The following is a 25,858-nucleotide window of genomic DNA, read 5'->3' as shown; positions in this document are numbered from 1 at the left end:
ATGTTACTTTCTATTTTTGATCGTGTGTATCAAAGGAGAGGAGGTCTGCCACAAGGATGATGTCATCAGTGATGTCATCAGGGATGTCATTTGAGATGTCATCAGTGATGTCATGAGTGATGTCACTGACCATGTCATGAGTGATGTAATATGTGACATCAGCAGTGCATTGCGGGCGTGCGAGTTATAGTTAGCTGAACTAACTATAACAGGGGAATTTCAAAGGTTTTGTATGAGTAAAATGACCAGCTAACTATAACTGGTGTGAAACCTATGGTTTTTTCAGTGAATTTCAAATGTTTTTTACATGCTAATTCCTAACTATAACGTGTGTAAAACCTATGTTTTTTTCAGTGAATTTCAAAGGTTTTTTAAATGCTAATTCCTAACTATAACGTGGCTGTAACCTATGTTTTTTTCAGGAAATTTCAATGGTTTTGTAAATGAAAATGTTTTAATACAATAATTGTTATATTTTTTATACTGATTTACTACATTATTATAAAAAAATTATTTTTAGATATATTCGTTTTTTAAATTACATTACATATTTTTAATATAAATTGATGATAAATGTTTGTACACCTCTCTGCAACGCAGCCCCCTGATGCGTTTGCAGAGGGGGAACTAATTCCCCTTGCATACTGGAGGTCCCTGGGAGCCAACTAGCCCACCAGGTACCTCCAGTATGCGCCAGTGGGCTGCATTGCAGAGAGGTGTAATGAGGCCACACCATTTTTACACCTCTCTGCAGCGCAGCCCACGGGCGCGTTTGCAGAGGGGGAACTAATTCCCCTTGCATACTGGAGGTCCCTGAGAGCCAACTAGCCCACCTGGTACCTCCAGTATGCGCCAGTGGGCTGCATTGCAGAGAGGTGTAATGAGGCTATGCCCTTTTTACACCTCTCTGCAACGCAGCCCCCTGGTGCGTTTGCAGAAGGGAAACTAATTCCCCTTTTATATTGGTTGTCCCTGGGGACCAACTAGCCCACCTGGAACCTCCAGTCACCTGGGGAGTAATTTTTAAATAAACATACAGGGTTTTTAAATGAAAAACATTTTTGGCCTTGGGGGTCCTTGTGGGACCCCATGAGCAGGCCTAGGGGGTCAGGGTGCTTCTACCCTGCCCCCTTTTTGTGTTCTACACGTTTGTTTTTCTGCTTTCTTATGCCTCGGTCTACCGAGCACAAGATGGCTGCCAACACTTCCTGGTTTGAAGTGTTGAAAGCCAATGAGCATGCAGCTCGTGCTTGAGAAGTTTTCGAACTCAAAAAGGGGACAGGGTAGAAGCACCCTGACCCCCTAGGCCTGCTCAGGGGTTCCCACAAGGACCCCCAAGGCAAAAAAATTTTTGTGGGGCTGGGGGGGAATCGGGGGGTGTGCGCACCCTGCTATTTTTCGAATTTGTTTTTTCACCTTGGGGGTCCCTGTGGGACCCCCTGAGCAGGCCTAGGGGGTCAGGGTGCTTCTACCCTGCCCCCTTTTTGAGTTCTACACTTTTTTTCAGCTGTCTTGTGCCTCAGTCTACTGAGGCACAAGTTGGCTGCCATCATTTTCTGTTTTGGAGTGTTGACAGACAGTGGCAGCCAATCAGCATGAAGCTCGTGCACGGCAAGGTGCGCGCACGGTGCGCGCTTATAGATATATAATTGATTTCAACTTTAGTTTTCTCAGCAACTACTGGCGGGATTTACACCATTTAAACACAAGAGTGATCTGCGTACCAGACCCTACTATTTTCCCAAATCTGGTGTAATTCCGTTCAGCGGTTCGGGCTGTAGCCGTGTCTAAAGGTCCTATGGAAATTAACATGGGGAAAATACGTTTTGGGACCCCCCTTTTTTCTCGGCCCTCGCTTGACAAATCTTCCCGAGACTTTCAGGGAAGGAGTGGAGCGGAGCGCCCCATCTTCTTTGAGAAATTCGCGGAGATTCATCAACCGGCACCAAAGTTATTCCCAATAGAATGTTGCGGATTTCCTATGGAAACTAGGTCCCAACTATAACTACCCACTGGCGACCGCCAGAAGGTAATATGTATATATGTGTGTATATATATATATATATATATATATATATATATATATATATATATATATATATATATATATTATGGATATATAATTTTTTTTGTTTATTTGAGCTGGATCCTCTCGGGTGATGACTCCAATACCCAGCGGCAGGATTCCACAATTGAAATTCAAATTCTACACCTTCTATTTAATCTGTTAACTTTGTTACATATGGCAGATTTTTTTAATATGAGTTGTGATCCTGCATTCATTGTAACATTCCATTTAAGTTTTCAAAACCCAGCTCTCTTTACAATCAAACGTTGACTTACAATCAAACTTTGATTGTTTACAGTGCTACACTGCCATTCAGAGAGGTTTGCATTAAACACATACCACACAGAAATACACAGAGCAGATAAAGTGACCTGTAATGATTGAATGCTCTAAATTCGTCTAAATCCTTAGTAGTACAAAATTGAGACAGGTGTGTTGAGGATCATTAACACTAGCACAACATCAGAAGAAAAAACATTTGGTAGTGCTCCCAGACCAATTTAGTAAATCAAAAAATATATAATGTTTAAATCAAGACCAAAATATCAAAACTTTAATCAGTCACTTCCAAGATATAGCATTTCAAAGTAATACTTCTAGTCCACATCTCTCTGTTTAACAGGGCCAGCCAATGAACGTTTCTGCACATTACTTCTTCCCACTCCAGCAGCACAACATGACTCCCAGCTCTAGATTGCCCCTTGCCTTCAGTCAGGTCAGACGGGCGGAATAAGAGTTGATCACCTTGTGTTAGCAGGCACAATTCACAGTTTCCAAACTTAAGGGTTCCTTTAGTGATATCTCTGGCTTGTGTCTCCATGGGAGACAAAGACTTTGCTGGTCCTTCCGAGGCTGCCTAAGACTGAAGATGGGGCCCATGCATCTCAGTTGCAATTCCTATCCTTGCTGCAGGCACTAATGTGCTAGTATTCCACTGGAGAATTAATGTTCTATATACCAAATCAGAATGAGTCTATGTTGGCTTTGTCTATGTTTGCAAACGGTACATATAAGGTTGCACCGATTTGCTTGGTTACACAATTGGATACAAACCTAGAGTATAGCAAATGTTCTAGAAATCTAGATGCTCTAATAATTTGCACAGGAATCTAAACAGGGGCTGATTAGGGGCTAACATACATGTTAGTTTTAACTTAGAATGGAGAACTTCCTTTCCAGTATAAGCCAGAAATACAAACAAAAAAAAGGTTGGCTCCAAAGAGTTCACTGAAATCTTTTTCTATGGAATCCACACTGCAGCCGCATTAACCATCAGGGGGCAACTTTTCATTTATATACATTTTCATAGGAACACTGAAGTGTAGCTTCCATAGTGTCAAACTTGTTCAGAATATCTGCCACCATACACATTTTTGTTTCCTTGGAATGTTGATCATAACTACAGCTCGACTGGTCCTCATACCAGAGACCCAAATCCTTTCTAACTACCGTCCTATTTATTTGCTTCCTAAGTAGAAAAAGACCTGGAACTTGTTAAGTCTCTGTTTGCTTGCTGGATGAGAAAAATTTCCGATTGGACGACCGAAAACTGCCAAACAGCGAGAAAACCGATTGTACTATTTGCAAAGCTCAAGAACTCTGGTCAGCAAACTGGTGGCCCAGAAAATCTGGCTGGCCCCAATTACAAAACAGGTTGTAAAAAACCTGGGTGTTCAGCTTGAACACACCCTTATATATGAAACATCAAGTTAGCACTACCTGTGGCATCTGTTTTGCCACGATGTGTCTTTTTAAAAAAAAAGTCTTCCCTTGGCTTCCTTTGACTTATAGGAAGACACTGGTCTAGGCTCTAATCACGAGTTGCCTTGATTACAGCAACACTTTGTTTGTGGCAGCCAACAACACCCTGTTGTCCAAATTGCAGGTAGTGCAGAACACCATGGCACGCCTGATATGCAACCTCCCTTCTTAGTCTTCATCTGCACCCGTTTTAAAAGCCCTACATCGGTTGCCCATCAGGAAACGCATCATTTTCAAGCTTTGTTGTTTGACCCATAAAGCTCTCAGGCATGCACTCCCTATCTATCTTCACTTAAGGCTCTCCCATCATCAACCCTGCAGGTTCGAGTCTTGGCATGGACTCAACATCCTGTGAATCTTGCCAAATAACTTAATCTCCCTGTGCCTACCAAAAACGAATGTGTCCTTGAGTAATGTACCTGGTGCTCGTGCAAAGCACCCCAATAGCTTTGGGTCGAGTTCATGCTATATAAAACTGCAAAAAAAACATAAGCACGTGATTGAGGACACAACCTTGCGCCTCACACCCATCAAAGCAGTCTGTTCTTTCCAAATACACTTTTCCCTAGTTTTCCTTAAGTCGCTTACTTATGACTGTAATCAACAACACAGGAAACTTTATTGGGGCATTTTCTTTCACACACAGGATCTATCCACGATGTTAGATGCAACTAAGTAATCTTTTAATGTAGAATACAGTGTTTCGACTTACCCACGAAACACTCTTTGCAAAGTGGCACATATACGGTTTCAACGATTTGTTTCTCCAAGATACTCAGTTACAACTCTTCAGTTTGTCTGGGAGAAACGACCTGAATAAGAGCTGGTTTCTCACAGTGGTGGGAGAATTTGCCCCAGCGTCCGACAGTTGTCTTGCCAAGAAGTAACCTTAGTGTTGAATGTGGTTGGTACAGAAAATCAGATAGTTCTGTTCGGTAGTCTTAATCAGTTCGTCTTTTGCTTGCTGGCATGTTGGTGTTTTGAAAAATAGCCAGCGGGATTGCATCAACTGCCAGCAGGGCTCCCACACCAACATAGGAAAAGGGGTGGTGCAGACAAAAGGGATCCGTCCTGGATTATGATTCCTTCTCCTTCAGAGAAGATAGCAAGCTTTGTTTTCCTCTGTACTGGTGGGCAGGCTATTAAGAGTTAAGAGTGAGCTTGCATATCTTCCTCATTAGCTGAAACGTTGGAAATTGGACCAAACTAGCTGACTGTTTAAATTCAGATTTGCACATAAACATTTGGGCGATCCAGTAAATACCAAGTGCATCTTATATTGGGTGTTGATCAGCTCAATGGAAGCCAGCTTCCTAAAAGATGCACCATCACACTGCTTGCCATGGTGAGGTTAGTTGGCTTACAGTGTACATCGAATTTGTTTATATGATTCAGGAAGCCATCCACTGTTTAGGGGACTCCTCTTCAAGCTTGACACACGACACCAGGAAAATGAAGAGGCACCACGTTCCCTGTGTAGAGGTGTTTTGTGCTGGCCATGTTGCTGGCCACAGTTTTGTGTTTATCATGCACCCTCTAACGATACAGCTGACTTGCTGGAACTGATTTGATCCAGGTATGCTGAACACAAATAATCTTTCCTGCCTCATTGAAGGGTATTGGATTTCAAACCAGGCACACAGCACCTAGCTGACATAGATTTATACAAGGAAGTTTAGGGGGAAGTGGAGAGAGGGCATTGCTTGGGTGGCATTCTAGAAATTGGAGGCAGCTCACTTTCTGTTGACAGGAAGCACCCTACAACACTATGGCTACATAAATGCTTCACCCCCCCCCCCCCAAACTAGAATACACCACCCTTCGTGTATCCATGCACTGCCTACACCCCTGTCACACCTAGCGAATGAGGCGACCAGTTATGACAGGGTACGCAGATTCTATTAGTGAGAACCAGCAGGCAGCCTCCCTACCTCTTGTTTTAGATAAGGAGGCCTCTTCCATTGACTAAAGATCAGCTGCCACCATTTGTTAGTCGTTGTATGTCCTGTGCCCACTCATAAGTATGGTAATTGTCTTCACTGAAAGGAGTTTCACTTGTATGGATCCATACAGTCCAGCAGCATCTAGAAAAAGTGTGCAGAGCAGCATGTAAATCATGAATAGCATCCACCAAGGGGCTCATGACACTGGTTACCTGAGCAGGAACCCGTACTGATTTTACCAGAAGGAGTAAATAATGAGCAGAACGGCACGTGGCTTCTGTGCTACTGATGTTTGCACTACATAGTGATAAGATTTCCATAAATTGAGAATTCTCAATTGGAATGGAAAACAAGAACTGCTGTCTGTATTTGGTCTGTGATAACATTTTATAAAATTGTTGTCATTGAACACAGACTGAACTCCATTACCTGCGAAACCTTTAATTGGTTCTCATGATCCTGGCTATCACCCACACTACTGCTAAGTTGCTTGTTTGAAGAAATAGTGTGTGCATTCATACCACAGACGTCCAGTGCTGTTATATAATATTTCCTGTGGTACATATCTGCTTTAGGCCCTAGTGGTTTGGGAAGATAGTCCAGCTCATACTCACGAATATAACAGTAAATATAACAAGCTTTATCTGTGTTATTTCCCATATGGAGATATCTAGAAATGTTTATTAGAATAGATATATAGATTTATATGTAAGAAGTTATTGCTCGCTCTTCAATCTTGGCCCAGCAAGCTGCGACCAGATCGCTGGAGTAGATATATCGAGACTCCTATTTAATTCATCTCAGAGTGCCTAAACCTACCATAGTGCCCTGTAAACTGTACCTAAAAAAAATAGATCTTAGACGAAATCTCTGGTTGACCCTCCTTAACGTTCAAAGTCTTGAAGACACTTTGTAATCTTGCCAGATAACCTCATAATGTGTTTTTTTACTGTAATAAAAAGCGACTTTGCTACAGATTGTCAAAACAATAAGGTCACCACAAAGAAAGTAATATGCATGTTTTTTTAACAGAAAGATGAACAAATGGTTCTAAGCAAAGTTCTCGTTGTTGCGTCCGTGCTAGATGTAATGTGACAAACTTGCTTGTGTGAGAAAGCATTCCCTCTGGACTATTCCATCTCTTTGCACCGTAGATCAAGTTATCAGTGAGATGATACCAACGATGCAGCATCCTCTAACAGTTTGTCTTCTCTGACAGTCTCTTTGTGCACAGTATTCTGCGGAGAAACGAGAGGATGAAAAGATGTGCGACCATTTAATAAGAGCGGCCAAGTATCGGGACCATGTGACTGCCACTCAGTTGGTCCAGAAGATCATCAACATTCTCACAGACAAGCATGGAGCCTGGGGGCACGCGCCCATGAGGTAGGGGCCCTTTTTATGAAGGTCTGGGTTTCACAAAGTATGAACATTGAAAACAAACAGCCAAACAAACATTTCTGCCATTGACTACATTTATTTTCATCTTCAACATAGTATCTCTTTGCAAGTTTTTTTCTGTGTAATTGGTATACATTGAATATTGTGACCCATTTAGCGGCTTTTGAATGTTACTTACTGCCACTAGTTTTAATAGTTATTCTTTGTACACATTTGCTAGGTTGCTTGTGTTCACTAGGCAGAAATGAAAGTAAACTCTGTAATGTATTAGTCATCCAGCTCGCTCTCCTCCTACATGTGCCCTTAATTTGCTTCCCTCTTGTGGATTCTCTATTCTCTTACCTATCTGCTAGTTTAGTCATTCATTCTACTTCTCGTTGGCTCTCAATATTCTTTTTTAAAGTATTTTCCAATATAAATAAATTCATGATTTTCATTATGTGACATTGTCTGTTCTCCATTCTCCTTTACAATGTTTGATTTTGCAAGTTCACCTCGTAAAGTGTTTTCTTTCTTTCTCTTTTTTTTTCCTTTGAAAATCAGAACCCCATAAATAATGACTCATTTTTTTTTAAATTGGCAAAAAAAAAATTGTTGGCGTCAACTACAGCAATGAAATTGTGAACACAGCAAACACTAAATCATCTTTTGTGATGGATGCTCCTAACCGCAGATTCCTCACCTTTTGAATTCTTAATTTGCCAGACGGGGTCTGGAAAGTTTTCCTGTGAAGCACCCATGCGCTGGTAGGTGGCACCATCAGAATACTCAACAGCCTTTCCACACCCCTGGAGGAGTCAATGTGGGCACGCAAGTAGGCACCACTCATGAGCACTATTACAGTTACTAAACAATGGGGAAACCCGGACAAACCCCACAGGACCTGGGTATATAGTAGAAAAAACACAATTGGTCCCAAAGGGGATTATTTTAACAAATAACAGTATCCAAAAACATAGAAAGCAATTGCAGAACTTATTGGATTTTATCATACTTTTGATCATAAATATATAATATATAAGTTGCTCAAAAGTGAATAAAAAAGTGATTGAAGGGAGTGCTTGTGAAGGAGATCAAGTAAAGGACACAGATTATACATAAAATCAATTTTTACAAATTCATATGTAGAAGGCCTATCCGAAGCCATCTTATAATACTGATTTTAAAGGATATCCTTTGCCAATTTTTATGTCATTGACAAAGGGATAAAAAATTGTATTATCGGTATAGGCAGTAGATATGTGTTGACATTTTGACCCTAAGTAAAAGGTAGCAATTAACTCCTTTGTAGAGGGTCTTTATCAGGACAGGATGAAGAGCAACCTGTAGAGCACCAGTCAAAAACTGGTGATGGGCCTCGTGTACATGGTCTGTAGCGGGGTGACCTTCTAGACTTATGATCTGGTCCACCAGATCATATGTCCAGAAGGTCACCCCACTACAGAACCGATTCATTCGGCATTTTTACAAATACGGCATTGGAATTAATCTCTATCCTTGGACCCTCGCCTTTTTTAATAGGTGACCCTTTGGACATATTACCTGATTGATTCTGACTATTTCACCATAATGGATTACGGGTAATTTGGATACCCGCCAACATCAGATAGAGCACATGCTGCTTCTGGAACCCTGTGTACTGTGATTGTGGCTATACTGAATTATTGGCCCTCAGGAGACGGCTGGCACTGTACACGAGACCCATCACCAGTTTTTGACTGGTGCTCTATAGGTTGCTTTTCACCCTGTCCTGATAAAGACCCCCCTATGAAGGAGTTAATTGACCTACCTTTTGCTGGGGTCGAAACGTCGACACATATCTACTGCCTATACCGGGATTACGATTTTTTTTATCACTTTGTCAATGACATAAAAATTGCTAAAGTATATGCTTTAGAATCAGTATTATAAGATCGCTTCGGATAGGCCTTCCACATGTGAATTTGTATTTATTGTATGTATAATCTTTGTCCTTTACTTGATCTCCTTCACAAGCACTCCCTTCAATCACGTTCGTATTGACTTTTGAGCAACGTATTATAAAGTAAAATAGATCTTTTATCAAATGTATGATAAACGTCTGCAAAAGTAAAATATACTTAAGATCAAACGTATGATAAAATCCAATAAGTTCTGCAATTTTCTAAGTGTCTGTTTTCTATTTTTTGGATACTGTTATTTGTTAAAAGAATCCCATTTGGGACCAATTGTTTTTGTACTACCCATGAGCACTGGCATCAATTCCTTCCTTTCTTTGTGTGCTCTTTGATGCACATTCGGTTCTCCTTTCCTGAGCTTTTAATCACTGTTCAACACTTTACAAAATATCTTAGACAGTGCAAATAGGGAATTGTCCCTCCAAAAACTATAGGTTTTAAACTGTGTTGTACCTGCGGAAAACAGATATCCGTCACAAAACTCTCAAGATTTCTGCTATTGCTGCATAGACTTCAAGCATGACTTGAAATCTAGCAACAGATACTTACTGATGCACCAGAAGACTATTGGAGAGCACGAAGCTTAGCTGTACATCGCCGAGCACAGGAAGCAGTGTTGGTACTGTTTAAAGTCCCAGACCCACTCCTGACCCAAGTTGCGGTCCGGTCGTACCCTCAGTGATGTTCTTGCAGGTGGGTATACCTACTACTGATTCCTCTCTCACACCCTCCCCTATCCATGGAGTAGACTTCTTATAAGTCAAAAGGTCTCATTTTACATTCGTCACAGTGTCTAACTATCAAATTGTTGGTCTCTCTGTGGTTGAGGGCACGAACGTTGCCTATGGAATTTGATGACATGTGTTGTGCCTATATGTGGGCAGAGGTGGAATGAAGCTGCCATATAGTTCAATAATGCCACCTATTGGTGTCCGGGAGATGTTGCAGCGATAGTTTCTGAAGTCAGTCTTGTGCCTTGGAGAATTCTAAAGATGAGTAATCTGTGGTTAGGTGGAGTATTCACCAGAAACAGTGTTGCTGAAGGTCATTTACCTGTTGCCTTTGCATGTGCTGTGAATCTCGCCATAAGCTTGTGGCAGAAGTTGATTGCAGCTTCTGTGATAGGACACCAGTGAAAAGAAGACTCACGGTTGTGCAGAAGATGAGCCACTAAGATATCTATGCTCTGCTTGGGCCGTCCCTTTTCAGCCTTCATGCATTCTGTAGAATCTTACGGCTACGGTAGTAGGATGCATGTGTGCAGTTAAGGTGCCAAGAGTGGACATTCAGTGGCTCAATACTGAATACACAAAATGTATTTGCTGTTCATCTTTGATAGTCTTCCTTTTCTTTACATCTCAGTGTGCACATGAAGTAGGAACTATTTGCAAAAGGATAGTCCCCTTGTAAATGGAAATTTGTGTAGAATTCCATACTTAGGCATGGCAAAGTAAAGTACTTCAAGTTTTCTGTACAAAAAGATTGTTGGCGAATTTTAAGCAGTCCCAGAGCTCATGCAACTTCTCCACCAAATACATTTTGAGAGAAAAAACGTGTTAACCCACCTGAACCCAAACCTCAGGCCCCTTCAGATTCTAAAATGTTCTCCCTATTAGCTTGGTATGCTGTTCTTTGGTCTCAGTAGGAAGCCAAACCCCAAGATCAAAGACTTGCTCTATTTACTGCCTGCGACTTACCACTCTATTTTTATGGCAATTCCCTTATGGACATTATGGGCTAATGTAACTTTTTTTCTGTCAGTACCCTGTTTTATGCATGTTCGATTTATTTAGCGTACCACAGTGCTAGTTCATGACAATAAAACTCTGCTTTGTACACTGTACAAATTCATTTGCTACACTTGCCTGATATTCTAGGAAGAGCAGATTTGTAATCCTTTGTGTTTCATGAAAGTCATAGATGAATACCATTTGTGTGTGCAGGTTTATTATTTTGATTTAGCAGATTTACATCCCAGCCAAACAAAACGTAGGTAATATAACACAAATATAAGGAATCCCTTTTCATGTATTTTTGGAAGGAGACTACAGTCTCTTGGGGATCCGTATCCGATAAAAGTGGTGACACATTGAGTTGTATCTAGGGTGTTATCAGGATCGACAAATTTACAATTTCAACAGGATAAATCAATATCAAACATTTTAAAACATGATTTCAATTTATCAAAAGAGAATGTTAGGACAAAGGGATTTATCAAAAGATTCCTCCAGAGTTTGTGTATTTCTATACAAGTCATTTAAAAATTCACATTTATTCTTAAAAAAACATTTCATAATTAAAAAACAATATTACAATTCCACAGAGAAAAATATGTTGACGCGGCGTTTCGGTGATATAGATGGTCACCTTCTTCAGGACAATTTTTCAGATTTAAAACCACTAAAGTTAAAACAAAAAGTATAAAATACTTGTTATAAAACAGGATTATTCTCATATTCAATTTTACACCAATCATTCATTTATACATGATACATTATAATCCCTACATAGGGATGTTTTTTAGAAATCAATCCCAACAAAATATTGGGATTTAGTATGGATCCAGAGAAAATGGTGGGCACATGAAGGTTGTTGGATCAACAAATGGTATTTAGTTCTGTACGATGGTAATATTAAGACAACACATATTACCATATAGAGTAGTGAAATGTTTTGCTTACAATCCAGAACAACCTAGTAAATCTGACAATAGTAATTTAAGAATGACAAGGAGAATGTAGGGATTATAATGTATCATGTATAAATGAATGATTGGTGTAAAATTGATAAGTATTTTATACTTTTTGTTTTAACTTTAGTGGTTTTAAATTTGAAAAATTGTCCTGAAGAAGGTGACCATCTATATCACCGAAACGCCGCGTCGACATATTTTTCTCTGTGGTATTGTAATATTGTTTTTTAATTATGAATTTTTTTTAAGAATAAAGGTGAATTTTTAAATGACTTGTATAGAAATACACAATAAACTTTGGAGGAATCTTTTGATAAATCCCTTTGTCCTAACATTCTCTTTAGTTAAATTGAAATCATGTTTTAAAATGTTTGATATTGATTTATCCTTTTGAAATTGTAAATTTGTCGATCCTGATACAACCCTAGATACAACTCAGTGTGTCACCACTTTTATCGGATACGGATCCCCAAGAGACTGTAGTTTCCTTCCAAAAATACACGAAAAGGGATTCCTTATATTTGTCTTACAGTAATTAACCCCTCCCTTTTCATATAAGGGTTTCTCCTTCAAAACTTTTACATTGGTAATATAACACTACCACAATTCTAATAAAGCATAATGTAAAAGTCAAGTCTTAATAAAATTATGAAATAATCCTTAGGCAGCTCCCACTTTGTTCATTTTCTTAACATAAACGACTGTGGTACCAGCGTATTTCTTTTCAAGCAAATTTGTAAATGTTAACATCCATGTTAAAGAAGCATGAGCCACACTTTTTCTTCTTTCACCTACATTCTCTCTCAATTGTTTCCGACTTTTATTTGAGACTGCTTCCTTGCTCTCTATAGTCAGGTATGAACTTAAGAACCTCTTTTTCTCCAGCTACATCCTGCCACCCTGAACTGCTCACACACACAGACCCTGTGTGAGCAGTTCAGGGTAGTAGGAGGTAGATAGACATTGACCAGTCAGCAGGTAGTATATGGAAGAATGGGTTCTCTGTGTCCTAGGCAGCCCCCACCTTGCTCCTACGATATCAATGTTATGTATAGCGGACAGTCTGCCGTTAACTGTTGACAGCGGTCTGTAGGTACCTCAGCACACAATTTCAGAGTTTCTCCAACGACCTGGAGCCGGAATTCTCCTATGATATGTTCAGAGTATTGTGTTCTAGTGTGTTTCTGGTTAACAATCAGTAACGTGATCACTAAGCTACTGGTGTGTGAATCTGAAAGAAACAGGTTAGTATTAGATTCCTTACCTTAGAATACCCCCAGGCGTCAGACTGGATCCGGAAACTTTTTCGTGGCAATACCCTAGCGCGTCAGTAGGTGTCTCTTTCGGCTCCGCGTCCGTCATCTGCTTCGTAGGCGCCGGGATTACGTCGCCGGAGTATTTAGACGCCGCCCTCGCGCGCTGATGTCCGTTCCTATTTTTTCCGTGGCAGCAAGCGCGATCTGGGAACAGTGGTACCCTTAGTCACTTTTTGACTAAACTTTTTGGATCATTTTTCGAAGTCTAACGACTCCGACGGTGCCGATAGGGATGCCCGGGTTTAAGCCCTGCGTCGACTGCAACCGACTGATGTCGGTTACCGACCCCCATCGCGGGTGTCTTCATTGCCTGGGGCCTGACCACGATGACAAGTCGTGCCCCGACTACCGGGCCTTGACGTCGAAGGCTAGGTGGGAGCGCCTCGAGCTCTGGCAGTCTGCTGCGTGCCGTTCGAGGTCCCAGTCCGGAAGGAGGTTAAGGGACCAGTCGCGGGGCCAGAGTCATCACGGCTCGGAGGATCGTCACCACTCCACGAGCTATAAATCCTCAGGTAAGAGGCACAGGAAGTCGAACAGGCGACATCGCTCTTCCGACTCCCCCCGACGCTCACGCAAAGCGGCCGAGGGTTCGGGTGACACCGCCCACGCGGCTCCCCCGGAGTTGCAAGCGTCGCAGCATGCTCCATACCCGCCGGTCCCTGGGCAGCACGTGACGCCAGAGGAGATCGAGGCGTTAATCACGGCCATGAGGTCGCCCACTCCTCCGTCGGGTTCCGCTGTGCCTTCAGGCCAAGTGGCCCCGACTGGGAGCCCAAGCGGGTCTGGTGCTTTGGCCCCGGCGCCAACGGGTGCTTCGACCCCGGCGCCGACTTCGGTCCCGCCGCCGCAGGGTCCCGCCGGATCCGGGTCGTCGCCGGTCGACCTAACAAACTCACCGGCTCCGGCCCCCTGGGTGTCTCCCCCGGCGCCGTCCCAGTACGGCGTCGGCCCCGGTCCTCCCCTCGATTTGGGTCCGCGCCGGTGCGGCGCCGCTCTCGATGCCGATGGGAGATTTCTACTTCTATGACCCGGCCCCATCATTTGACCCTGAGTACCAGGAGATGGGTGGTGAGGCGGATTGGGAGGGGTCTGAGGACCCTCTGGCACATGAGTGCCAGCCTTATCAGGACTGGGCAGGTGAGCTAGGGGACGCCAGTGGTTTGGATACTTCGCCAGACACTAGTTTTGTCTCCCCTACTACCGTGGCTTCGGAGGAGGGGGCTGCCTATAGTGTGGGGTTGACGCGGGCGGCCAAGGCCTTATCCCTTGAACTCCCCGTCACGCCGTGAGGACTAACCTCCTCACTGAGGTCCTTAACCCCTTCAGTGCTCATCACAAGGTCAACTCGTCATGGGTTTTACCTGCCCTGTGCTTATGACGAGTTGACCTTGAAATGAACAATGATATTACTCAAAGTCCAGCACACAGCGGGAAAACCCCTTAGCAGCCAAGGTGTTAAACGGCAAGCAAGCTCTTCGGAGCCTCTGTTGCTGTTTAATGAGACCTTATCTGACGTTCTTTTGGGCACCTTGTCCAGGCCCGTTACAGGTCCCCCTGTAGATAGGAACATGGCCAGACGCCACCGCCCGGCTCGGGGCGACCCTTGCTTCCTGCCCACCCACCCCACCCCGAGTTCCTGGTCATACAGGCCTCCAACTCCCAGACCGCATTCCCGACGGCCCCCCGATCGGGAATCCAAGAGGTACGAACAGTATGGCAAAAAGATGTTCTCCTCACTGAGTTTGGGGTTGCGGTCCGTTAACACCGCGTGCCTGTTGGGCCGTTATACCTACTCTCTGTGGGACATGGTTGCGGACTTGCTGCCACAATGTCCGGAGGAGGCCCGGACTAAACTCGCCCAAGCCCTTGCGGAGGTTCTAGATGCGGCACGGTACTCCATCTGATGTGGGCTGAATACAACGGACTCGATAGGTAGAGCGATGGCAACAACAGTGGCGATTCGTCGCCATGCCTGGCTGAGGTCCGCCAACTTTTTGGCTTATGTCAAAACACCTTTATGGACATGACGTTTGATGGCTGTCGCCTTTTTGGCGACAAGGCAGACAGTGCGCTTGAGCGCTTTAAGGACTCCAGGGCTATGGCCAAGTCCTTGGGCCTGTCGGCCCCGGGCCAGCAACCTGCTGCCTTTCGCTCCTTTCGTGGCCAAGGAAGGGGCGCCCCCACACGTCCTGCCAGCCACGGGCCGCAGACTAACATCCAGCGCGGTGGTGGACGTGGTAACCGCCATGCCGGTGCCCGGGGACAGCGGCGTGGCCAGTCCACATCCACCCCCGCAGCATCCGCCTCAAAGCCCTCCTAGTCTGAGCTTTCTGGCCCACGTGACGCCAGTGGGGGGCAGGCTTCGCCATCACCTCCTCCACTGGCGCAACATCACCTCGGACAGGTGGGTGCTGCAAATCGTCCGAAGGGGCTACTCCCTCCCCTTCGAGGCGACCCCTCCAGCCATGCCACCGCAGCACCACTACGTGTCGGGGGATCACTTGAATCTTCTGCGAGAAGAAGTTACGGCCCTCTTGGCCAAGGGGGCCATCGAGCGCGTTCCTGGGCTAGAAGTAGGGTGTGGTTGTTACTCCCACTACTTTCTGGTTCCCAAGAAGGGCAAAGGGGGCCTACGCCCTTTCTTGGACCTGCGGAACGTCAACGGCTTCCTCCGGAAGGAGAGGTTCAAGATGCTGACACTGGCTCAGGTCTTAGCTGCCCTGGACCCGGGAGACTGGATGGTAGCGTTGGACTTGCAGGACGCTTATTTCCATATCCCCGTCCTGCCGGCCCACCGGCGCTACCTGCGGTTCATGGTAGGCCACGAGCACTTTCAGTTTACTGTGCTCCCCTTCGGCCTTACCAGCGCCCCAGGGGTGTTCACGAAAGTGATGGCGGTGGTCGCAGCTCATCTGCGCAGGTTAGGGGTCTCAGTCTTCCCCTACCTCGACGACTGATTGTTGAAGGTGGGCTTGCCCCAGACAGTCGTCAGCCATCTCCAGACTACGGCTGACCTCCTGCACCTGCTGGGGTTCTCCATCAATGTGCCGAAGTCACACCTGTGTCCCTCTCAGAAGCTCCTCTTCATCGGAGCGGTTCTTGACTCTGCGCAGTTTCGGGTTTATCCTCCCGAACAGCGGGTTCGGGACATTCAGGCTCTGATTCCGATCTTTCAGTAGTTATCCTGAGTCACGGTCAGGTTGACACTGCGGCTCCTGGGGCTGATTGCCTCCTGCATCCTTCTGGAGCATCATGCCAGGTGGCGGATGTGGGCTCTGCAGTGGGACCTGAAGTTTCAGTGGGCCCAGCATCAGGGCAACTTGTCCGACCATGTCTTGATTTCGGAGGGCACTGCAAGACAGTTGCAGTGGTGGCTCACGGACCGCGATTGGGTCAGCGGCAGATCCCTCTCCCTACCCCAACCGGAGCACGTAGTTGTGACGGACGCGTCCCTCCAGGGCTGGGGAGGCCACATGAGAGAGGCGGAGATCAGATGCCTCTGGTCTCCGGCGGCATCCCGGCTCCATATCAACCTTCTGGAGCTGCAGGCGATCCGACTTGCATTGAAGGCAATCCTTCCCTCTGTCTGGGGGAGTGTAGTGCAGGTGAAAACACCACCGCTATGTGGTACTGCAACAAACTGGGCGTGTGGGGTCGTGGACCCTATACCAGGAGGCTCTGCGCCTCTGGCAGTGGCTAGAACATCAGGGCGTGACCCTGGTGGTTCAACACCTGGCAGGTTCCCTGAACGCTAGGGCGGACGCACTCAGCCGTCGGTGCATGATCGATCACGAATGGCGTCTGAACTCGGACGTGGCGCAAGGCCTCTTTTAGCAGTGGAGAGAGCCTTGGTTAGATCTATTCGCCACAGAAGAGAACGTGCAATGTCATCAGTTCTGCGCGTTGGAATTTCCAAGGCGGCACTCGCTCAGAGACCCTTTTCGTCGCGAGTGGAGTTGCGGTCTGTTGTACGCCTTTCCACCTATACCACTTCTGCCCAGAGTGCTGAAAAATATCAGGCGCGACAGGGCCCAAGTCATCCTTGTGGCTCCTTACTGGGCCCCGAGTTTCTGGTATCCCGAGCTACTAAGCATGTCTGTCGATCCCCCGATTCGTCTGCCCCGTCAGGAGGACCCTCTGTCGCAGCAGCAGGGGACCGTCCTCCACCTGAACCTGTCCAGTCTCCACTTACATGCGTTGAGATTCAGCGGTCGCATTTGAAGCCATTTGACTTGCCTCCTGAAGTCTGTAATGTCATTCTGGCAGCCTGGCGTCCCTCCACAAAATCAGTATACGCCTGCAGGTGGAACACATTTGTGGCATGGTACACAGCAAAGAGGTTCTCCTCTTTCTTCTTTCTCTTGCCCAGAAGGGCTCTGCTCTGGGCACTCTGAAGGGCTACCTCTCGGCCATTTCCGCCTTCTTAAAGCTACCTGATCAGCCCTCCTTGTTAAAGTCCCCAGTTGTAAATAGGTTTTTGAAGGGCGTCACTCATATGTTTCCTCCAGTTCCGTTTGTGATGCCTCAGTGGGACTTGAACCTTGTTCTAACTTTTCTGATGTGCGTCCCTTTGAGCCACTTCATAACTGTCCTCTTCGCCTCCTTACTCTGAAGACCGCTTTCCTGGTTGCCATCACCTCTGCCAGGAGAGTGAGTGAGCTCCAGGCCCTTTCTTCTAAGCCTCCTTTCCTTTCAGTCTATCCGGACAAAGTTGTGTTGCGGACGCGACCCTCTTTCCTGCTCAAGGTAGTCACAGCCTTCCACATCGGCCAGTCCATCACTTTGCCCACCTTCTTTCCGCATGCGCATCCCTTGAAAGAGGAAGAGAGGCTCCACCGTCTGGAACCAAAACGTGCACTCTCCTTTTCACTGGATCGCACAAGCCAGTTCGGGGTGGATGACCAACTCTTTGTTGGTTACGTGGGCGCTAAGAAGGGACGGGGGGTGCACAAACTAACCATTTCTCGATGGGTCGTCTTGTGCATCAAGGCTTGTTACTCTTTGGCTCGAAAGGAGCCTCCTGTGGGGCTTTGTGCTCATTCCACTCGGGCCACGGCGGCTACTACTGACATGGGCCGGGGAGTCCCGTTGCAGGACATCTGTCAGGCAGCTACGTGGGCCTCGCTGAACACGTTCGCAAGACATTACTACCTCGACAGCCATGTACGGAGAGAGGGCTTTTTCGGCCGTTCCGTTCTCCAGGACTTTCTGGTGTGATCATTGGTTCGCAGACCCACCACCAGGGTTGGTATTGCTGGGGTATGTATTCTAAGGAAAGGAATCTAATACTAACCTGGTTTCTTTCAGATGCACAAGTTACTTACCTTCGGTAACGATATATCTGCAAGAAACAGTAGTTAGTATTAGATTCCTTACCGCCCCAGCCATCCTCCCCGTTCTGTGAACTGATATCTAGGGTTAAGGTCATCCCCCTTTCAGGGCCCTAGTTTCATGGCACCAGTGTCGGTTTTTATCATGGCTCTGCGTTTCTGGCGCGGAAAAAGCTGTGTATAAGAACTGACATCAGCGGTCGAGCGAGGTTGGCGTCTAAGTACTCCGGGGACGTCATCCCGCACCCACGACGACGGACGCGGAGCTGCAGACGACGCCTACCGACGCGCAAGGGTACTGCTACGCAAACGTTTCCGGAGCCAGTCTGACGCTTGGGTGTATTCTAATGTAAGGAATCTAATACTAACTACTGTTTCTTACAGATATATTGTTACCGAAGGTAAGTAACTTGTGCATTTGGTCTTTCTAATGTCTCCTCTAGGACATCAGCCAGTGAGTATGGAGCTCTTAGTTGTATTATATGGCCTTGGCCTGGTCATTAGATATAGTATAGGCATGGTGTTGCTTTCTTTTTTCTGTTTCCACTTGGTGTGCCTTGGTTGCAAGTGCTATTGGGTGCTGGTTGAAGCTTTGGCTTTGATCATCAATGTTATCCTTTTCTGTGTGGTTATGTGGGATCATGCCTGTAGATATAAAGTGCTACTGCGAGCAATATGATAGCTCACTGTCTGGCATATCGTTGCTGAGTTTACATATGTGTAGGATGTTCTAAAGTATAGTACTGATTGTTGGTGGGTTAGTCTGTGTGGGTGGTTTCATGGTGATGGGTCTGATATATGTACATATCGCAAACCCGTGGACATGTACATATCGCAAACCAGTACTGCATTTCTGTTCTTAATTAGCATAATCTCAATAGACCATCCTCTGTAGTTTAGATTGCAACATGAGCAGAAATGCATGTGAACTTTTCTAGGCAGAGATATGGCGGGCTGCTCTACATTTATTCCAGGTTAGGAGAATAACAACTGTAACAGCAGTCACAGTTGTGTCATGAGCAGACCTATGAATCCTTTACAGGCCCCACTTATCCGCCCGATCTAACGTCTCTGATTGCTGGAGCCATACCGGAGGCGGATGAGTGGAGCAGTGGTGGTTCTTCAGAACAGAGTTGATGAATATAGGAGTTAGAAACAGAAATGATTTTTAAGAGCAGCTTTACACAACCTCATCCACAGCCAGCCTCTCAGTAACTGCCGCTTTAGAATCCAACCCCCAGGCAGTAGCCCTAGAGCTTAAATAGGAATAATTGCATCAGTCAGTGAAGTGAGAGGAAGGCCTACAGTGACAAAGATACCAGGCAGCTTTGACTGTAGGGTGTACTGTCCTGGGCAGATCCCAGTGATGCTTTACCGCACACCTGCTTCAGTGCAATGAGTTCCCCTCCACAGTCCTGGCAAGGGCAGTTCTGTTTTCCACTTCAGCCAGTAATGGGTATGGCACTGGACCCTTCAGAGTTAAGTAGGAGATGGCGCCAGGTGCCGGAGCACAGAGTTCCACTGTGTACTGGAGATGCTAGCAGTCCCCTCCAAGCACAAACGACAGAAGGACTGGTAGAACAGATGCCCAGTCAAGAGGGACATTTTACAATAGGTGAAAAAACATTATTGGAGTCAATTAATACTCTTGATGATAATACAGGAGCCTTAAAGCAAGATGTGGAGAGTAAATCTGAAGCGTTCCATGAGAAGATCAAATGAGATGAGCAGAATGAGACGCTAAATGGGGACACACTTTGCAGTTGGAGCAGCAAAAGCAGCAGGCCGATACAACACTAGAAGAGAACTCTGATTTATGGGAATCAATCTCCCACGTACCCCCACCCCCCAAACCCCTGAGATCTAGGAAGATCTGAGCTTTAGTTTTGATACTGTCTTAGACGGAGGGTTCCCAATGATTTACAGAGCATACAGTGTCCACACTAGGTGGTGCCAAATCTCGATGATTCAGGTGGTGTAACTTTGTTGGTAGTCCTGCAATCCTCTGAGTTGTAGGACAAGGTGCTTCAGGATACGAGTTCTAAAAGGGAGATGCGCTTTCGCATCCATCGATTCTTATTTTTGCTGGACCCTAGCCCTGCAATCCTGATACATTAGAGGTCCATTCTGAGAGTGAAACGGAAACTGAACGAATTGCACACGTCAGCATCCTTGCTTTTCCCCTTGAAACTCAAAGTTGACCATGCAAGCAAGAAAAATTCATTCACACAGGTGGAGGCTGCTATGGCCTGCCTGTTTAGTTCGATGGGTGAAATGAGTTTGCTACTGCTCTTTGAAAATAATCTATCTTGTGTGGTTTTAGCTGGGTGGTGGGTTATCAGCTTTCATGTAGAGGTGTGCCAAATTCAAGCAATTGCCTTTGCGCAATAATGTGAATTTCAGTAAAAAGTATGTGAAATTATGTGATTTACAAAATCGGCATTTAGCTCTAGATTTTGTTGCAAAATGTCTTTGTTTTCATTTTGGACGCAGGAACACATTTCACACAAAAAAAACGAAAACTACACAAGAGCAATGAACAGCATCCACTTGCATTCTGGTTGTTCGCAGTGTTCTCCTTCTAAAATTATGCTATGAACTTGGTGAAATTACGTTACAGGCAATGAAGGGTATTTTGCTTAAAAAGCATAATGCTAAATTATGCAAGCTTACACTGGTGTAATGGAAATTTCTCCCAGGCCTTCCTTCGAGCACTCTTCCTTTGGGACTTAACCCTGTAGGAGGCGGTTGAGGGTAGTGATGTGCGTAGCGGCTGGACCAGACAGTAAATTCCTAGATTTTTTTCATTGTACCTTGTCACTTCCATTGTCCCTTTTCTCCACACTGAGTCGGCTTGCAAACTTATGGAAATTGTGAAGTTTTCATTAGTTTCTTATGTGATCACCAAAAACTTCCAAAGTGTTCTTGACTTGCAGTGGTGCTGCCCCTTGTTGGTCGGGTTACATCTGCTTGTGTAGTGTTTGTGGAGGCTCTTCATTCTATTGATTCTTCAATAAACAGGCTTGTAAAAAGAAGAACAGATTTTGCCTTTCTTAGTTTGGAACCTTTTTTTAATTCCCCGAACCGTCTTATGCTGCTGTGCCTCCCAAAGGTGAACAGTCTACAGTTGGGCGTGGCCAAATTGGGTTATGTCAAAAAACGTAGACCGGGTCACACCATTGACATGCCAGAGGGAGATAAACAGTTGGAGGGCTACTGCCTTATCGAAACGAGACTGATAAGACCCACCTTTTCAGCACCCAGCTTTCTCTTCTTTAGATACCTTTTTTCCTGGTCCTAGAAACCCCTAGAGTGCCTTGTGCGAGTAATTTACAATCCACCTTTTGTCCTTACACATATTTGCAGAAAGGTTAATTTTCATTTTTAGCGATGAATGACATTTCATGGTGATCCAATTGAGAAAAAAAAACTTCAGCAAAGGCCACGCTATGTTGCGGGGAAGGAGACTTAAGCTCTGATGTGGCATAATGGCCAAATTTAAAGGTGGGGAACTATGTTCTAGTCTCAGTGGGAGGCTCAATATCCTGTGATCTCCGTGCCTAAAAATGAATGTGTCCGTCTGTAATGCAACTAGTGCTCATGTAAAGCTCTTCTAACTCTTAGGGTCCAATGTGTGCTATATAAACGGCAAATAAAAAAAATACTCCGGACACTAGCATACTATGGTTCACGCAGGAGTGTCTTTTCTCAGTGAAAGTGGTGTTTTCTCAAAGATTTAATATAATTCTCCTTAGTTCCTACAAATGTACAAATACTTTGCCCGTGATTAAACTAGTTTTTATAGGCCAACTTTGCTAAAATTCCACATTGCATCTGTAACTAGCATCTGCATGCTCTTAAGTCAGTGCTCTCTGTAAATGCGCAGGTGCCCTCCGAGGATAGGTCTGCGCTTTTTAAATTCCCCCTAGAAAATTAAGATAAATAACAAACGGCTTACTCTTGTGCAGCAGGCCAAACTATGAAATGCAACCCCTTTTTTCCTCTGTGTAAAATTGGTGCTTTCTAACTACCACCCTCAGAAAAAGGTTTACACACCCCTATTTATGGTTTCCTGTGCCGGGGTCCAATGTAAAGCTTCAAAGCTCAACATAATGAGCTGTAAATGGCGGCCCAGTGGAAGTTTATTGTAGATATTAGTCTCATTATGTGGACACCTGTTCATTTCTGTGCTCGGGAGTGGGGCCAGGGCGGCAGTTTGAATGAACGGTGCTGAGCCCTCCTCTTATGGGCTTGCTTAGCACTTCCCTTTACCTGCTTCCCCCCAAAGTGAGATGTGCCGGAGTGCTTTTAGCACTTTTATGGGTTCCTGTTCCACTAGTAACAGCACTGGAAGTTCAGACATCAACCAGAATGAGCAAGTTGTCGTGGCTTCATTCCCTATATTAGCTTTTCTTTGTATTTTTCTTTATTTGTCCTAATAAGGCATTGAAGTAGGTTTTGCAAGAATTATTGGCACAGCGGTTAGCACGTATTAAGAGCAATCATATTCACTGAAACGAGGATATGGCAAAATGCACTCTGCAGCCCACTTCACATAATTCTTAACATGTAAATAGTTTTAGAGAGAACGATATTAAGTACAAATGTGCCAGGGAATCCGAGTACATTGTGCCATCATAAACCCATGACTGGGAAGAAGAGAGCCTCATATACACCATGGTCTTTGTTAAACCCTCAGAACCTAACTTGGGTGTGGCCATGCCGGTGACTAAGATGGACGCACAGCTCTAAAGCTCCGACCAAGCTGGCTCTAACCCCGGATCGGATTGGCCCGATAATTGCTGTCAGGCGGGTCGCGATGTGGGACCTTCTCCCTATTATCTACCATCTTTGGAGGCTTACTTTTGCCGCAGTTGGGGGCCGCTCATTAGATAGGTGGGCCTGCGCTCAGCAACGGCATGCACCTCAGAGCCCCGCAGTGACAGGGTCCTCTAGTGAGCCTGAGATGCAGAGCGGGTGGACTGCGCAGTGCGGTCTGTGCTTTTTCTGTGACCTTCCTCCCCTCGTAGCCATCGGGCGACTGCAGGGAGGCACGGTGGCTCATGCGTGGTGGAATCCCCTGACCCCCTTTATTCGCGGCGCACTCAGGCCTTAGGATTGGGCCTACTGTATTATCTGCATCGCACCTCGGCCTAGTGACGGTCTCCCTTCCTGAAGCATCTGGCTGGGCGGCGGCCGCCCTAGACTGCTGATCGAATCTCTGCATATACTGCGGTAGAGGTACAATGCTTTTTCCTGCCACTCTAGATTGCACCACTGACCCTGACTGTTAATGGCCTAGTTGGTTTCTCCTGCTACTTGTGGAGAATGCCGTGATTCCGGGGGGTGTTCTACCCGAGCCTGCTTGCCCTAGTCGGATGCACTGCTATCCTTAACTCCCCAGGCATAGCTCTTCACTATGCCATGGATGAGGTGCATAGGCTTGCGTTGATCTGCGTGCCTGGGGCCTGAGGCTAGGAACTGCCACAGACAGGAATGCGTCAATAAGGCCTACTGGCTGCTTCTTCCCGCTGAGCTATAGGCCTGCGTGTGCGCTGATGCGGGTGTGATAGGGCCTGTCTTTGATTGTAGTCGTCCCCCCCCACCAGTTATTCACTGGGTCTGATCTTCGCAACTGCTGCTGGGGCTCCCTCCTCCTCTCGCCCATCGCTGTTGTTGATATTGCCTGAGCTGAACACCATCTCCCTTACAGGTGGCACAGAGTGGACCGCGGTCATACCTAATTCTACCATAGTCCTGGGCGAACCTGAACAGAGGAAATTGACTTTAGAGTGATCAAAACCTACTGAGGCAGCTGAAACCACAACTGCTATGATGGGTGACATGACTGGGAGCCCCTGCGCCCGCTGCTCCGGCAGGCTTGTAAGCCGTTATGGCTCAAGGCGGAATTCGGTGCAGTAGATGCATGATTTGATACCATCGCCTCTCGGCTGGATCATGTGAGTGAGCCCCTTGACAGGCAAGATGCACAGGTAAGGGATATGAACAGTGTATTTCAGACCTTGAGGATACTACTGTTACTGTTGTGAAGCGACTGGAGCTTTTGGAGACAGGATTGAGGACAGTGGCCATTAAGAATGAAGACTTGGAGGCAAGGGGTGGCGATGGCATTATAACATTCGCATCCTAGGCTTACCGGAAACCACAGACACTGGCCACCTTGACCTCTTTGTTGAGCATTTGCTCTCGGGCCTCCTGGGTTGACAGATCTTCACTCCCATATTCGTAGTTGGGTGTGTGCACAGACCTTTGGACCCCTCCCCCATTACCTGGAGCATCACCACTGCCAATTATTGCACGTCTCCTTAATTTTAGGGATTGTGATCTGGCTCTCCCGAGGGCGCATGAGTTGGGCCTGCTTCAGTACCAAGGATCTAGTGTTTCCCTTTTCCCAGACATTACTGTTGCAGTCCAGGATTCTAGACGAAAATTTACAGAGGATATAGGCCACAGTACACAAACTGGGACTCTGGTGTGGAATTCTATCTCCAGCTCGCCTCCAAGGGGATGTCGATGAGCAGACCTGTTTTTTTCGATTCCCCCGCGGATGCAATGACATTTTGCAAGCAACGCATTGTGAAACGTGCTTCTCTAGAGCGCTATAACCATGACGGGGGCCAGCCGGACTCTCCGATGGCGGCCAGCATGGAACTCTTTCCAAAAGAAGTAGGCCTTTCCCCCCTTTGGGTGCTGATTGCATGACCGCCAGCTGCCTGGTGCCCACTTGTTCCCCACTGGCTTAGTGCCTCTGCTGACACACCACTGTCTTCATATGTGACTACTCTTATGGGTCCATCTCTATTCCTACTGATGTTTTTTCTTTTTGTGTTCTATCCAGCATCAGTGCCACCCGCAGCGGTGTTGCTACTTCCCCCAGGTTTATACCGCTGATAGGTTTGTGGGATACATGCTTTGCTTTGGTTTACAGATATGGGAATTCACTTGGCACTCTATTGCCGGGTGTGGGTGGGAGGAGGGGAATTGTTTTGTTTCTATTATTTCATTTTTTGTGATTCACCACTCTACTTGCATGTATGATTCATAATGTACTGATTTTGCTCATGAGCCATGTCTACCCGTGTTAACGTACGCCCTATCACTGACATCAATTTCGTGTCCTGGAATTTCAAAGGCTTCAACAGCCAGCGTAAAGGTAAACAGGTGTTTCAGTATTTGCAACATCACAATATGGACATCACCTTCCTTCAGGAAACTCACTTACCACTTGGCCCTTTACAAGTCCTTGGGGTTCACATTGGTTTTTCTCCAGCTTTAGCACATACTCCTGTGGTGTAGCCAGGTTGATACACAAAAGCTTGCTTTTCCAGCCCTCTGCTGTTCAATCCGATGACAAGGGCAGATATCTTCTAGTGGCGGGATAACTGGCTG

General features: G+C 45.8%; 1 protein-coding gene across 1 annotated transcript in view; it reads left to right on the top strand.

Moving 5' to 3' along the window:
- Window positions 1–25,858, top strand: part of LRBA (LPS responsive beige-like anchor protein) — a 2,444,222-nt gene that overhangs the window by 1,124,529 nt on the left and 1,293,835 nt on the right. Inside the window, exon 37 of the mRNA XM_086962285.1 lies at window positions 6,992–7,158. Coding sequence (XP_086818411.1) covers window positions 6,992–7,158 — 167 coding nt within the window. The remainder of the gene's footprint in view (window positions 1–6,991; window positions 7,159–25,858) is intronic.

Source organism: Lissotriton vulgaris, chromosome 3_1 (assembly GCF_964263255.1).
Source record: "Lissotriton vulgaris chromosome 3_1, aLisVul1.2, whole genome shotgun sequence".
Classification (NCBI taxonomy): Eukaryota; Metazoa; Chordata; class Amphibia; order Caudata; family Salamandridae; genus Lissotriton; species Lissotriton vulgaris.
The sequence above is the reverse complement of the archived record's forward strand: the minus strand, read 5'-3'. Positions and strand labels throughout refer to the sequence as shown.